Genomic DNA, 16,374 nt, shown 5'->3' with positions numbered 1-16,374 from the left:
ACGTCAGACATGCTTGAACCCTCGTGCGCATGCGTGAGTTTTTCCACGCCTGTCGGTGACGTCATTCGCCTGTGAGCACTCCTTGTGGGAGGAGTCGTCCAGCCCCTCGTCGGAATTCCTTTGTCTGAGAAGTTGCTGAGAGACTGGCGCGTTGTTTGATCAAAATTTTTTCTAAACCTGTGAGACACATCGAAGTGGACACAGTTCGAAAAATTAAGCTGGTTTTCAGTGAAAATTTTAACAGCTGATGAGAGATTTTGAGGTGATTCTGTCGCTTTAAGGACTTTTCACGGTGCGAGACGTTGTGCAGCGCTCTCAGGCGCCGTCGTCAGCCTGTTCAAGCTGAAAACCTCCACATTTCAGGCTCTATTGATCCAGGACATCGTGAGAGAACAGAGAAGTTTCAGAAGAAGTCGGTTTCAGCATTTTATCCGGATATTCCACTGTTAAAGGAGATTTTTTTTTAATGAAAGACGTGCGGACGAAGTCATTACTAGTTAAAGTTACTGGAATACTCAGCTCAATAGAGCTCTGACTCTTTGTCAGCCTGGCTACAGTGCTGAAAAGAAACCTGGGGTTGTTCTTATTTTCTTCAATTAGTGATGAGTAGAAAGATGTCCTAGCTTTACGGAGGGCTTTTTTATAGAGCAACAGACTCTTTTTCCAGGCTAAGTGAAGATCTTCTAAATTAGTGAGACGCCAATTCCTCTCCAACTTACGGGTTATCTGCTTTAAGCTACGAGTTTGTGAGTTATACCACGGAGTCAGGCACTTCTGATTTAAAGCTCTCTTTTTTAGAGGAGCTACAGCATCCAAAGTTGTCTTCAATGAGGATGTAAAACTATTGACGAGATACTCTATCTCACTTACAGAGTTTAGGTAGCTACTCTGCACTGTGTGGCATTAGAGAACATAAAGAAGGAATCATATCCTTAAACCTAGTTACAGCGCTTTCTGAAAGACTTCTAGTGTAATGAAACTTATTCCCCACTGCTGGGTAGTCCATCAGAGTAAATGTAAATGTTATTAAGAAATGATCAGACAGAAGGGAGTTTTCAGGGAATACTGTTAAGTCTTCTATTTCCATACCATAAGTCAGAACAAGATCTAAGATATGATTAAAGTGGTGGGTGGACTCATTTACATTTTGAGCAAAGCCAATAGAGTCTAATAATAGATTAAATGCAGTGTTGAGGCTGTCATTCTCAGCATCTGTGTGGATGTTAAAATCGCCCACTATAATTATCTTATCTGAGCTAAGCACTAAGTCAGACAAAAGGTCTGAAAATTCACAGAGAAACTCACAGTAACGACCAGGTGGACGATAGATAATAACAAATAAAACTGTTTTTTGGGACTTCCAATTTGGATGGACAAGACTAAGAGTCAAGCTTTCAAATGAATTAAAGCTCTGTCTGGGTTTTTGATTAATTAATAAGCTGGAATGGAAGATTGCTGCTAATCCTCCGCCCCGGCCCGTGCTACGAGCATTCTGACAGTTAGTGTGACTCGGGGGTGTTGACTCATTTAAACTAACATATTCATCCTGCTGTAACCAGGTTTCTGTTAGGCAGAATAAATCAATATGTTGATCAATTATTATATCATTTACCAACAGGGACTTAGAAGAGAGAGACCTAATGTTTAATAGACCACATTTAACTGTTTTAGTCTGTGGTGCAGTTGAAGGTGCTATATTATTTTTTCTTTTTGAATTTTTATGCTTAAATAGATTTTTGCTGGTTATTGGTAGTCTGGGAGCAGGCACCATCTCTACGGGGATGGGGTAATGAGGGGATGGCAGGGGGAGAGAAGCTGCAGAGAGGTGTGTAAGACTACAACTCTGCTTCCTGGTCCCAACCCTGGATAGTCACGGTTTGGAGGATTTAAGAAAATTGGCCAGATTTCTAGAAATGAGAGCTGCTCCATCCAAAGTGGGATGGATGCCGTCTCTCCTAACAAGACCAGGTTTTCCCCAGAAGCTTTGCCAATTATCTATGAAGCCCACCTCATTTTTTTTTGCAGATAAAGTCCATTATCCAAGGACATAGACAGGTAGTAAGACTAGGAATTGAACCCAGACCTAAATAGGTAGTTCAAGTCCATATCCACCTGAGCTACATACTCTCCATATTACTCTATGACAAGAAGAATTACAAAAAACAAGTCCTGTGTAGGACCAGATGTCCACTTGTGCAGGCAAGCAGCGTGACCAGGAATCAAACCCAGGTACTGAGTCCAACTCATTATCCCACTGATCGTGTACCTGCTCAGAGATTAATAGTAAAATTCGTCGATCCATCCTTTGATTGGGACCTAGTGTATCACAGTGAAGAGAACCCACTGACAGCACCATGACTGAAAACCAAACCCAGATCTATAAATTGGTAATTCAGCTCCTTATCCCACTGAGATACCTGCTCTATGATGACAAATCAAAATCAAAATCTAGGCTGGAGTCTTCCCTGTGGTAGACTGGCATCCTGTCCAGGGTGTACGCCTTGGCGTGAGGCAGATGGATGGATGGATATGATTGGATGGAGTTTGCCAGATGTCCATTCTAACAATACAATGTATACATGCGACATCAAAACATGCATCTATGATCGTTTCAATAGTTTCTTCACATGCTTTCAATAAATGAAAGCAACGTGCTTCTATGGTTTTGCATCTTTTTAAACTACACGTCTGTCACGTTGATGACCAAATTAAAAAAAAATGTGGGCATGCTTTTCTTTGAGGAATGGCAGTAAAACAAATCCATCCACCCACCTCAACCTGGTTTGACAGATGATGCTTTATTAGCCTCCTGTGCTCAGAAACCCGTTGGCTCTGGGTGGAGACTGAAGTGATCTGGTGTGAGGGTTACAGGAGAAAAAGGCACATTATCCACTTGAATTTTGAATAATACATCACAACCACACAAAAATGCATCATGCGTCTAAATTTCTTGGATAAAAATATTTAAAAATGTAGTAAATGTGATGACTGTTACTATTTAGTGGAGGATGGTGAAAATACAATGCAATACATAATACAGTATATGAATAAATAAATAAACAAATAATCAATCAATCAATCAATCAATTTTTTTATATAGCGCCAAATCACAACAAACAGTTGCCCCAAGGCGCTTTATATTGTAAGGCAAGGCCATACAATAATTATGTAAAACCCCAACGGTCAAAACGACCCCCTGTGAGCAAGCACTTGGCTACAGTGGGAAGGAAAAACTCCCTTTTAACAGGAAGAAACCTCCAGCAGAACCAGGCTCAGGGAGGGGCAGTCTTCTGCTGGGACTGGTTGGGGCTGAGGGAGAGAACCAGGAAAAAGACATGCTGTGGAGGGGAGCAGAGATCGATCACTAATGATTAAATGCAGAGTGGTGCATACAGAGCAAAAAGAGAAAGAAACAGTGCATAATGTGACTTTCAATCAGGCGCTTTGTGAAACATGATTTTCTGCAGCATTGCTCCAGTCAGGATTATCCCCTTGACTTCTAAGAAGGACTGCAAGACAAATGATAGGTGCTTTGAAAAAAAAGTAAGTTATCTGCCATTTATTTAGCGACATCGATGCTGGTACTTAGTTACTTGGAAACAGGAGCTGCCTGCACAGAAACACAAGTGATGTTGCAGCCTCAGTAAAACAGAGTGGTTTTCTTCTTGCACTATTTAAATTCAATCTGCAGCTTGAAATAAAAAATGCAACAACTATACAACACAGAGGACATGCGATGAGGTGAAGAAATCACTTTAAATACATTTTATACAATTTGTTGACTCTAAAATGCTTGATAATCGGTAGATTGACAGTTGTTTTTTTACAATGTTGAGTTAATTATGGAGTCAACTGTCAATTTGAACGCGTCAGCTAGCAGCTCCTTTAGCCGTGGCACTTTGATTGCTTCTGCCACCTTTTATGATGAAATAATGCTGAATTTATGTAGAAATGACTGTTGTACTAAAGCTTCAGATATCTGTCGCTGAGGTAGATGATGACTGGTGTGCAGTTTGAAGCAGAAAGTTGGTGTTAATCTGTGAACCACGTCATCAGGGGACTGATTTTTAGGTGGACCGTTCAGTCTGCAAAACCGGACCATGATTCAGCAAGGTGTAGCAAAGGCATTCACTAGAGGTGGGCGATACCGGGAATATTGGTATTGATCCAATACCAAGTAAATACAGGTCCAGTATCGCCAATACCGATACCGATACTTTTTCATATTTAAGGTTCATAGATCCAAAGGATCCAAAAGAGCTAGGATAGAATTTCGCCAAACATTGTACATGACAACAAAATACTTTATTATCACAATCAACTAAAAACAAAATCTCCTGAGGTAGAGGGCTGACAAACCACAATACAACAAAATTAACACACCACAACAAAATTGGCTGGTGCTGCTGAGCCACATGATGGCGCAACAACAAAAGACCAGAGGGGGGAGGGTGCGCTGCTCTGTGTTGTGTGACACAGCGCAGCGCTGCTCTTACAGACAGAGAGTAGATTCTAATGAATCTGCGTGCGCAGCAGTCAGTGCGTGTGGGAGAGAAAAAAAGCTTGAATATCGATCTTTTCACACAAGGATCGTTCAGTAGCAATACCGACCCTGGTTCCAATATTATCGATATTAGGATCGATCTGCCCACCTCTAGCGTTCACTTTTTTAGCCTCAGACATTTCAAATGTTTTCCGTTAGCCTACTTGCAATCATAATGTCACAGCATCACATTCCAGATTGTACAAGGTCAATAAAATAATAATAAAAACAGGTTATAAAGTATCTCTTCTCTGTGGTGTATTTTGTGGTGAAATATGCACCAAAAGGCAGGAATTGGCACCTAAAAATTCTAAATTTTTAGACAGCCCCCTCCCCCACCCCAATGGACAGCACAACCCCGCCCCTTTTACAAAATTCTGGATCTACCCCTGATAATAATACACGTATTATCGATTTATTGCACATTCTGAGAGAGAATGCGTGCTAAGATTTTTTTAAAACCCTCTAAATTATAGAATCCCTACTGAAAAAATGTATCTATGACTGCCTTAAAAAAAAATCTAAAAACTAAACTTCGCCCAGCTGTGGCGCGAGCCACTGAGGATACTCTGTCGCCCACTAGCGGTCGGCTGCCCACATCGTCACTGAGAGAGAAAGAGAGAGAGAGAGAGAGAGAGAGAGAGAGAGAGAGAGAGAGAGAGAGAGAGAGAGAAGTTTCGAGGTTGCTGTCTCGCGCCGCTTGTTGTCATTATGGCTCGTCGGTGTCCTCGTGCAGCGTTGCCCTGGCAGCCGCGTTGAGGAAACACCACAAAGTGTCACCATGGCTGAATTTGGAGAAAACAAGAGCGCCGCTGGTCCACCGGTTGCTGGTTGGAAACCGACGTCAGGAGCCGGGACGAGTCCGGAGAGTCGCCGCGGACAGCCGTTGTCAAACGGTAATTGCAGCGTTTCTGACACCGTGAAGAAGGTCCAGAACGATTCCAGCTCCTCCGGTTCCCCGACGTGGGAGAACACTGAGTCAGGGTGTAAAACAATCCCACGACGCAGCAGTCTGATAAAGGTAGGCCATTTACCTCCTCCTTCTTCCCCAAAAAACATGTACAGTACCTGCACTACAATGAGTGGAAACATTTCATTTGAAAGACGGGACGAATTGGAGTTACATAAATCAATGCACCGCATGTAAAATCCCTTATAAGAGTATTACACTAATACACAAAATACAATCAGGTCAGGGTAGGAAAAAAATCTAAACAATAAATGCATTACTTTTTTATACATATGTAAACAGACAAGACATTTTTGTCACTGTATGCAAAACTGATGCATAGCATTTAAATATAAAAATATACATATATTGCTGTCAGTGTGTTAGAATTGTCTTGGGACAGGGATGATGAATTTCAGAGGACATGTAGAAGCAACCTGCACTTCAAAAAAGGTCATATTTATTTATCCCACAAAACTTGGATGTTTGAATGGGGAAACAACACACAATTCAGTTGTGTATTTATTTTAAATAACCATTTTTTTTCTAGGCCCCGTTGACATACCTAAATTAAGTAAATATTGTATTTAATTTCTTACGAGTATTGATGTTGCACTGTATTGAAGGACCATGTCAGATTTAAAGCTGTATGGCCTTTCAGATTTTACAAAACTGACAAAATTTAGTTTCTGCTGAAATCCAAGCAGGCGGCACGGTTGCCTCACAGCAAGAATGCTGTGGGATCGCTTCCCAACTGTGGCCGTTCTGTGTGGAGTTTGCATGTTCTCCCCCTGCTTGTGTGGGTTCCCTCCAGGTGCTCTGTCTTCTGCACACATCCAAACACATGCAGGTTAGGTGAAATGGAAACTTTAAATTGTCCATAGGTGTGTGCGTCCTGTGCAGGGTGTACCCTACCTATTGCCCTGTGACTGCTGGGACGGGCTTCACAGCCCCCTTCCCCGCCGTGGCCCTTGACTTCAGTAAGCGGGCATAGAAAGTTGATGCATGAAATGCAAACATTTTTGAAATCCATCCATCCATTTTCTTCTGCTTTTTCCAGAATTGGGTCACGGGGGCAGCAGCTCAAGCAAAGCCGCCCAGACCTCCCGATCCACACACACCTCCCCCAGCTCCTCCGGGGGAAGCCCGAGGCGTTTGCAAGCCACCCGAGAGACGTAGTCCCTCCAGCATGTCCTGGGTCTTCCCCGGGTCCTCCTCCCAATGGGACGTGCCCGGAACACCTCTCCAGCGAGGCGTCCAGTGGGCATCCAGAAAAAATGCCCGAGCCACCTGAACTGGTTCCTTTCGACGTGGAGGAACAGTGGCTCAACTCCGAGCTCCTCCTGAGTGACCGAGCTCCTCATTCTATCTCTAAGCGCCCAGCCACCCTGTGGAGGAAACTCATCTCGGCTGCTTGTACTCACGATCTTGTTCTTTCGGTCATGAGCCAAATCTCATGACCATAGGTGAGGGTCAGAACGTAGATCGATCAGTAAATCAAGAGCTTTGCCCACCTGCTCAGCTCTCTCTTCACCACGACGGTCCGATACAGCGACCATATCACTGCAGATGCTGCACCGATCCGTCTGTCGATCTCACGCTGCATCCGTCCCTCGCTCGTGAACAAGACCCCGAGTTACTTAAACTCCTCCACTTGAGGCAAGGACACTCCACTGACCTGAAGAGGGCAAGGCACCTTTTTCCGGTTGAGAACCATGGTCTCGGATTTTGGAGGCGCTGATTTTCATCCCGGACGCTTTACACTCGGCTGCAAACCGCCCATTTTTGAAATGTGTTGCAAAATTACAGCTCAATTTAATAAACAAATATTTAATACCATCTACAGGCAGATGTGCGTGTGCACATGCATGAGGTTTTGAAATGACCAGAAGTTACCTTTGACCTAGAGTGACGCTCATAATTGCGGGGTGCAGGCTAACATCAAAAAGATCATGTCTTGTAAATCACTTCAGAGGTTTTATCTGATTTCAACAACAGCATTTTTAGATTTAGAAGTGTTTGTTTCTTGCTAACGTTTACGAAATATATGAGAAACAGATTTATACAGAAATAAGCTGTTTCAAAGTGTTTTCCGTTGTGTTGGATTATTTTGTTTGAGAGAGCAGCCAGCTGACATCATCATGCATCTCTACTCTGATTGGCTGTTCCTGTGTGCTGCCCAGCAACCCTCCCACAAGTTGGGGGAAGCCCTCACGTGATCTATGATGTCGGTACTGTATGGGTTGGTACCGAACGTAGCTCAAGGTTGTCTGTTCGTTCAAAGGGCATATCGCACTCTAATCAACACTATGTTTTACTTCCAGCTCTTTAACTTGCGTGAGTCCTGATGTAGCTGATAAAAATAAAATTAGTCATACAGTGTCTGAAAATGCACACAGATTCAGAGGTATTTTTAGCCGTAAAAGTGACGTAACCTACGGTGCTGCCTGAAGGTCACTCCACCTGTGTTCAGCTATGGTCCACTTCATGATTTACTCCAGTACACACAGTCAGTCTGGGCGGGTTTTTGTCCCTAAATGTAATATGGTTTTAATATGGCTTTAATTGGGCTTTTAAATCAAATTATTGTATTTTGTGTTTCACAAATGCCCCTCTTCGCCTCTTTGTAACCCGCGGTGTATTCAGAAAAAAAATAAAACAACATCGCATATATCTCAATAAGACTGAATAATAATGATTACATACCAAAGTGGTGTCTCCAGTTTCTCTAAAACTAAATGGAATAATTAAAACCAGAAGGTTGCATTTGAAAGGGATACATGTGTATACTTTACATAATGAATTTTGAAAAAATGACCATTTTGACCCTGTGACACTTTTTAGACCCAATTTATGAAATGCAACCTAATAAATTCTGATAGCTTCCTATTGTGATGGGCAGCACCATTTTTATTTGTTGTTAACTTGCACTTAATTGAAGCCATTTTCCTTCTTGTTTGTCAGCATGTGGCACGTATAGTAAATAATTTTATTTTGCGCGGAATACAATTCTTCAAGGGCACACAAAGCTGAACACAGGAGACTTAAAAATTACTGCAAGCCCCAGCCTTCAATCTTTTTGATGGGGTGGTGGTGGAGCTAGGGTGGGATATCATACAAGTGTCCTTGAAGCCTTTCTTTTTGGTCCCTTTAGCATGTCATAGGTATTGTATTAGTCCCTACTTGATGTTTGTCTCTAGAGCCTGCAAAGGCATTCCATATCTGTGAACATTCCACAGACTTTATCTTTGTCACATTGGTTCTCACACAACAAGGCAGGAAATTGGCCAACTGGCCAATTTCCTTGCACAGTTCATGTTGCAATATTGATATTAAGTCACAAGCCATTGGTGATGACATGTCACTTTCTCCATTGCTGTCCTTTCACTGGAACACTCACACATGCACAGGCCTGCTCTCCTCCTGCTGTCAGTTTCAACAGGTGCAGTCAGCCTGACTCAAGAGGCCACTGTTTGCTTAGCAAAGTTGTATGGTGAAATAAAAAAGAGCAAATAACATGTTCTTTACACTGCCTGATACCATAACACTGTCCTCTTTCTTATTAGCTGCCAATCACTCCTACCATCTGCACTTCACTGGTATTGTGGTGCAGCGTAAGGAAACACAACGTACACCACATGTGCATCCCGTATGCTGAAGCTCAGACTTGCATGCATAGGTGATGCGATAATGTGGCGGCCTTCTGACTTAGGTGTATATGTGCATTTGCTTTGATCACAGTCTGCTAAAGCTGTGGATGGCTCACAGTCAGTCTGAGAATGCACCTGTCTACTACAGTGTTTGGCTCTGCAGGGCTAAACTGCTCCTAAATGATACGGCATTCCTGCGGGTGGTATGTAGGCAGATAAACAGGAAACATGATAACATTACAGACCAGTTTAATTGGCGATAGAGGGATCTGTGTCTCTGTGTCCAGTAGGTCTGCATGGTATGGTGCTGTTGTTTACATCTGTGCGTTGAAAATATTTTAAATGGGATTTTATCGGTATGGTCTTCATACCGTCAGCTGTCGTCTCATTTATTCTGTCCTGCTTCTGTATGCAGGAAAGAGTTACAGAATCAGGTGTCAAGTCAGTTTATGGCTCAAGTTTATCTTGATGCATGAAATTATCAAGTTTCTCTCTCTGTTCTCACAAATACAGACTTGTTTTCAGACTTGTTGCTCTACCAACTGTCGGCCATCCAGTTGTCTGATTAAGTGCACAGAAAGCAATGAAGCGACATGGTCAGAAATACATGATCGGAATATTTGTTTGCTAGTGTGTGTACTTACTTCATCTTGTGATAAGACATGCATTTCCAAAATGTGAATTATTATTTTCTCTCGCTGTGTGTGTGTGTGTGTTTGTGCTTTGATTTTTCTCCATCTGTACTTGTTATCTCCACCAACAAGGTTTGGCTGTCACCAGCTTTGGTCCGTTTGGTAGTGGGTTTACGCAGACCATTTTCATCTGATCTTGTTAAAGCTACAGTGTGTAGGATTTAGTGTCATCTAGTGGTGAGGTTGCAGATTGCATCATGCTGTTGCCAGTACAGATTTCGTCCCTTTACGTTTTCGCACCTTCCTTAGTGATGGGGATTCATCCCTTGTCATAAGCAATATGTATGATTAGGGTTGGGTATCAAGAACTGGTTCTTTTCAGATATCATTAAGAATTGATTCAATCCACCGACATCAATAGCCTTTTTGCTTAACGATTCCCTTATCGGTCCTTCAGAGCCGCCGTTGTTTTTGAGGGTGTTTGTTGGGAAAATGATCATTTCTCTACGTTGATTACAGACCCTGCAGTGGTTCTGTAATCAACTGCTTCTGCAGCGCGACTCCACTTTGAAACCTGAACCAATGAAGCAATGCTTCGATCCACTGGCTCGTTGGTTCTTTGATTCGTTGCTCTTCAGAATTGGCAAGTTCCCTTCTTAACCCCTCTCAACGGCATTTAAAATACGTCAGCCGTGAGTCACTTTTGTGTGGATTAAAGTCACTAACTGGGACTAATAACTTCAAAACGAATTGTCGCTTTAAATAAAATAACACCTCTTTCCAAACACTGTAATACAGACAGTAAACTACAGTAGACTAAAACATTTTTTTTCCTCCCAAAATGAGACGTCCTGCATTCTTTATGAATTACATCCTGACGTGCAGCACAGTTGGCTGCAAGAGCTCAGCTCAGATGTATGGAAAGACATTCATGCCAATAATGTTTGAAAGGAAATGCTTTTGACAAAAACTACAGCTTTTGTTTATTTCTATTTATGTCCAGAGATCAAGGATCCACTATGTAGAGTTTATTATGTCCAGAGTTTAAGGATCCAGTGACCACTTTCATATTTATTTACTTTAAGACTCAATAAAATGTTGTTGACATAGAAAACCTGTAAAGCCTACTTTTAGTACACAGAAAATTCACAAGAGGTATCAATAAGGGAATCAATAAGGAATCAGGTTGATAACCGGAATTGATAATGGTATCAATATCGATAAAATCTTATCAATACCCGACCCTATGTATGATCCAAGCTTGTTAGCTTACAACCAGTAGACAGTGTATAGGGAAGTATAACCACTGATTGCTTTTTATTTTGTATCAGTGTTCTGGCTGCTCTGCAAAATGTGAAAGACTGAGTAGCTGTATCATTTTGGGTAACTCTGTCAACATGGTGGCCCATGTAGACATGATGGGTTTATTCTATGTTTATGAAAGCACATCGATTCATTGTTTCAGGTAATTACACAATAATTAAGATATGCTTATGAATGTTATATTCCATTTCTGCTGGCAAAACTCCTGAATAGTACACATTATAGCCTAACTTTAAAACTTGGTGGAGTGATCAGTCTTATCAAGAGGAAGATCATGTTAACATGGTGTTGATCAGGATCCAGGTGTGGATTTTAGATGATTTTATTAGTTTATGCACTGAAATGAGGCATTTATTGCCATTTCATTTCAGTTTCTCAAAAAATTCAAACCACTGATCTTGATTAAATTTGTCGTTATACGTTTCCTGAGCCTGGAAACTAGACTAATCTGAGAACTCATATTAAATTTACTCTGCAGATTGGTCTGGCCTGTCTCCCACAGAAAGCAATTTCCACCTGGTAGATTTTCACAGAGGCAATCATAAGCCTTCTTCAGATATGGGGGTGAGCTTCATATGATGATAGACAGTTAGGTTCCTGAACAACAACTAGGCTTGGCTTGTCCTGCATGTCACTTTCATGGAGGAAAATATCAGGGATGGGGCCAATCTGGGAATCATTGCCATGCAGCTTGGGGTCCATGATGAAGTATAAATCCACCATTGTCCACTTTTACTGCAGTTAGCATTGTTGAAAAGCTGAACTTTCATGCAGATCAGTTAAGGATCTGGATCTGAGTGAAATGTATATTTGGACAGCTGTGAAGTTAATTAAATTGGTGTAGAATGGCTGCAAACATGATATGGTGTTGTTCTTGATGTATGTGGTTTTCAGGAGTTCAGACACTTTAAAACTATCTGGGCTTCATCAGGCATTATGATTTCACATAAACACATCTTCAAGGTTGTATGCATCACCCCATAAGAGTGATGCATTTTTTTTTAAACACATCCATTCCTGTATTTTAGTCCTGCAGCACATTCTGATGAAGTTGGACGGGGACACTTTGGAGCTAGTAACCAGTTAACCAGGTTAATCCCATTGAGATTGAAACCTCTTTTGCAAGGGAGACCTGGACAATTATAAAGTTTCCAATTCACCTAACTTGCATGTCTTTATCATATCCATTAATGCTGTCCACTGATTGGCAGAAACCTGCAGTCCTCGTGCAAACAGACTGTGTTTTATTTACACACGGAGTAAATCTGACCTGTCCAATTCACCATCACAGACAGACATGAATCCACATAAAGCTCCTGATTTTTGAAAATGACATCTGAAAATACTTTAATTTGTGGCTAGAAACGTAGTGTCTTAAAGCAAGTCCATCGGTGGTTTTTCTGCTGGAGGTGTGTTTCTCAGAGGATACCCATGTCACACTCTGAACACACAGAAGTTCCGTGATGATTTAAACTTTTAAAGCATCGTCGCTGTCGGCGTGATCATAAAACAACCTGATCGATCAAGCAGGGTGATCACACCTGATTAATGCGCTGTTTAAACATTTACAGCGTCGTTGCTGTTGGTGATCACCACGCCGACAGATCACACCTGATCGCGGTCGACTGGCGTTTTAAATGTTTAAATCAGAGCGTTTAATTATTCAGGCCTGTGATGACCTGATCAGGTCTGCTGATCAGGAAGCAGCCGGTGCTTTAAACATTTAAAGAGTCACAGCACTCCATTCATTCACGGCAGCGTTTACCACAGCCAATCGACTCATCAGCATTCTGTACACAATGAAAATGATCCACCAAGATAAAACATGAAAATAAAATAATAAAGTAATGTTAAATTACTCTGTTTCTGACACACACCACACTGTGCAGTACCGAGCCGAACCACTGGGTGGAAATGGGGCTGTCAGCATACGCTGGATAATCGTCAAGGTGTGACAGCTGCATTAATTTATTAGACGTACGACAGCGTGTGCCAGCGTTTTTAATATGGTCAGCATACGCAGGCTAAATCGTCAAGGTGTGACAGGGCCTTAAGCATCACTGCTTTTTTTTTTTCTTTTTTTTTTCGTTTTGCATTTTGAATACTGTCCCAACTGTTTGTGGTTTGGGGTTGTAGGTGCATAGCACATCATGTTATATTTGAAAGCAAACATGAGCAAGAGCTGCCACACACACACACACACACACACACACACACACACACACACACACACACACACACACACACACACTTATAAAGATAAAAAATAATTGGACACTTCATTATTTCAAAAACACACAGATGTTTCTTTGCATGTCCATATTTATTTTCCCATCGCCTAGATGTGTGCTCTTTGCAGGCGTGTTTTTGTCTTTTCAGGCTGACTGAGACGCATTAGCCTGGAGGGTTTGCATATAGCTGGGGTGGGTAGTGGTTTGAGTCAACCTCCTGCAGCTCACATCAACATCCTTAGGCTGCTTCTGACTTCATGAGCAGCAGCCTGCAGCAGAGTGACAAGACAAACTTTCATGTGTTGCAGAGAAAATCTAATACTCCTCTGAGCTAGTGATCCACTATGCTATATGTTCATGATGCATCTCTAGCCAAGCATGTAAAGAGGCAGTTGGTGACTTTTGCACACTTAACATTACTGTACTGTACTGAGTGCAGTGAATTTTAGAGACACTTCCAAAAAAAATAGTCCTGCACTGACATTGCTCTGAAATGCATTTTGAGGATTAATATTCTTGATGTGAACCTACAGAATATGTGCACTGTGCACAAATGTCTAATTTTGGGCCTCACTACAGTTGTGACACACATTTGTGGGGACCATACTTAGTGCTCTGATCACTGTGTTGATTCTCTCTCTTTCTTTGCAAACATGAGGTTTTCTTGCTGATGGTTTTAGTGGCCATCCTGCCTTCAGAAGATACATGTATGACGTCTGTCAAATAAACCCGCGGTTATCTCTCCGGCAAAATGTCCTTTTCATGTCAACCTCTTGCTTGTTTCATTGCGTGTGGGCATATTTGTTCACACAGGTGTGTTTTCAGAATGTGTGTGCATAAGGGCTAAAGAAGAAAAAAGATTCTGCTGCTGTGCTTGCCACAAGCGCAGGGCTTTAGAGTCACACTGTGCAGATGAGTTACTGCCACTGGAAACCACACTGTGTGATGAAAAATTTCTCATGCTTTATGCAGCTGACAGGATCACATGATCACGCCTTGTTTAATACTCATGTCAGGTCACAGCCAGTGATGTTAATTCGCTGCCACCCCACTCCCAAGCACCAGCACACAAAAACGTGTATGTTTTTTTTTTTTTGTGCAGTGCACGAACAGTAAGCGATGATGTCCTGATGTGATGATGACGAGGTGTCCTGATACAATAGAAGAAACTGAAGGATGAGGTGAAAGGGAAGAACAGTGTGACACAATATTGTAAATGATCCAGGCAAGAGTAAGAAAAATGAAAATAAAGAAAAAGACTGACAGGATAATGGACACAGAGATGGTGCCTTTTAATTTGCATATGCATGTAAGTATGGGTGGATTGATGAATTTATAATTTGTTATGAATGTGTGCACAGAAGTGTTCTCCCCTGCTCATGTCGCCTTATCTCTCAGATAGTGGTGAACCGTGTGACATGGAGGGTGAAGGCGGTGCAGGGTTTCCTCACTACAGATCGCCTCAGCATGTGGTTTTACTGATTAGCTACTTCCCTCAACTTAAAGGGGAAAGTCAACTTTTTTCTTTTTTTTAAAATCTGGGGCCTATTTTTAGATGTTTTTGTGTTAACCATTTCACTCTGGACACAAACAGTTTAAATTGGTCCAATATTTAGTTTGAATATTAAGTGTCACAAGCAAAACAACTATACTGTGTAAGCATATGGGGCAAGTTAAAAGCACCACAATAAAACAACTGTGACACCAATGAATAGGCTGAAATGTCCTTAGGCATGGCAGGATGCATGGGCTGGAGCCCTCCAGATGTACACGTGTGTTTATTTGCGTCCATAAATATATACTAGAAAAATTTTAAGAGGACTGATTAGGCAGCCTCTTCCTTCAATCTTTGGCTATGGCACTGCAGAGCTTCACTAAGTCCTTACAAGTCGAATATTGATGCGCTTCCCGTTCTTGTTTACCAAGAAAGTAGTGAAGTCTGCTTACAAAGTCATGGCTGAATATTTTGATAATTTTGAACATACAGGTGACCCATTTGAATTTGATGACTCTCTATATTTATTTGACCCATAAAACAATGACGAAGAGCAAGATGAGCATGTTGTTGTCTTCCTGGAACAAAGAGGTTTCAGTCTGTCTCTATATTGCAATTAGTGTAAAAAAAAAAAAAAAAAACACACTTAAATATTCAGGTGTACATTATACATAACAGCTAAATGCTACCTCAGTACAAAGGAAATGGATAATTATTAATATAACTGAGAGATTTTTTTTTTGCCATTAATTCATTGCCCATATAGATGTGCATTACATACCACTTTGTATTACACACACACACACATAAAAATCAGTCATCTTCCCTTGACATCTTGTGATAGCTCACTGTCACAAGCTTTCAGGTCTGTTAAAAACAACACATTACTGTGATAATCTGCTTTAAATCAGGGGTCACCAGCCTTGTTTCTACAGAGCACCTGCCCTGCATGTTTTCCAGCAAGTTTTGCTCCACCCACTGCTAATTAAGTCTGGTGAACTCAGCCAATGAAGCGCTAGGAAACACCAGACTTCACTGAGCAGCTGTGGTTGCAGCACGTCAGATGATCTACGAGCAGCAGCGTCTTTGATCTGTGCTTTAAAGGAAATAAGCTGCTGCTCGTATCTTACTTCAGAGAGGGACATCTCACTGCTTTTCTCCCACTGACTGTGTGGGCGTGGTGCACAGAATGTAGAACAGGTCACTGGGTGCTTCTCAGAAATCACTAGGAGTCCTGAATATTTGGTGTTCCAGGCCAACATTTTGCTTATAGACGTATAACTTCAACATACGAGGTCTGTTAGAAAAGTATCCGACCTTTTTATTTTTTTCAAAAACCTGCTGGATTTGAATCACGTGTGCTTGCATGAGCCAACCTTGAACCTTCGTGCTCATGCGTGAATTTTTTCATGCCTGTCGATTGCATCATTTCCTGGTAAGCAGCCTTTGTGTGAGGTGTGTGTCGTGCGCTCGGCATTTTTTCATTCGAAGGAAAAAGACGGAACGACTGGAGCAGCGCGACTGCATCAAATTTTGCCAGAAATTGGGCGA

General features: G+C 41.7%; 1 protein-coding gene across 1 annotated transcript in view; it reads left to right on the top strand.

Moving 5' to 3' along the window:
* Positions 1-5,160: 5,160 nt before the first annotated feature.
* The window catches only part of LOC117501430 (inactive phospholipase C-like protein 2), a 56,777-nt gene continuing 45,563 nt past the window's right edge, over positions 5,161-16,374 (top strand). Inside the window, exon 1 of the mRNA XM_034160320.1 lies at positions 5,161-5,564. Coding sequence (XP_034016211.1) covers positions 5,325-5,564 — 240 coding nt within the window. The 5' untranslated portion in view covers positions 5,161-5,324. The remainder of the gene's footprint in view (positions 5,565-16,374) is intronic.

This window comes from Thalassophryne amazonica, chromosome 20, assembly GCF_902500255.1.
Source record: "Thalassophryne amazonica chromosome 20, fThaAma1.1, whole genome shotgun sequence".
NCBI classification, from domain to species: Eukaryota; Metazoa; Chordata; class Actinopteri; order Batrachoidiformes; family Batrachoididae; genus Thalassophryne; species Thalassophryne amazonica.
The sequence above is the reverse complement of the archived record's forward strand: the minus strand, read 5'-3'. Positions and strand labels throughout refer to the sequence as shown.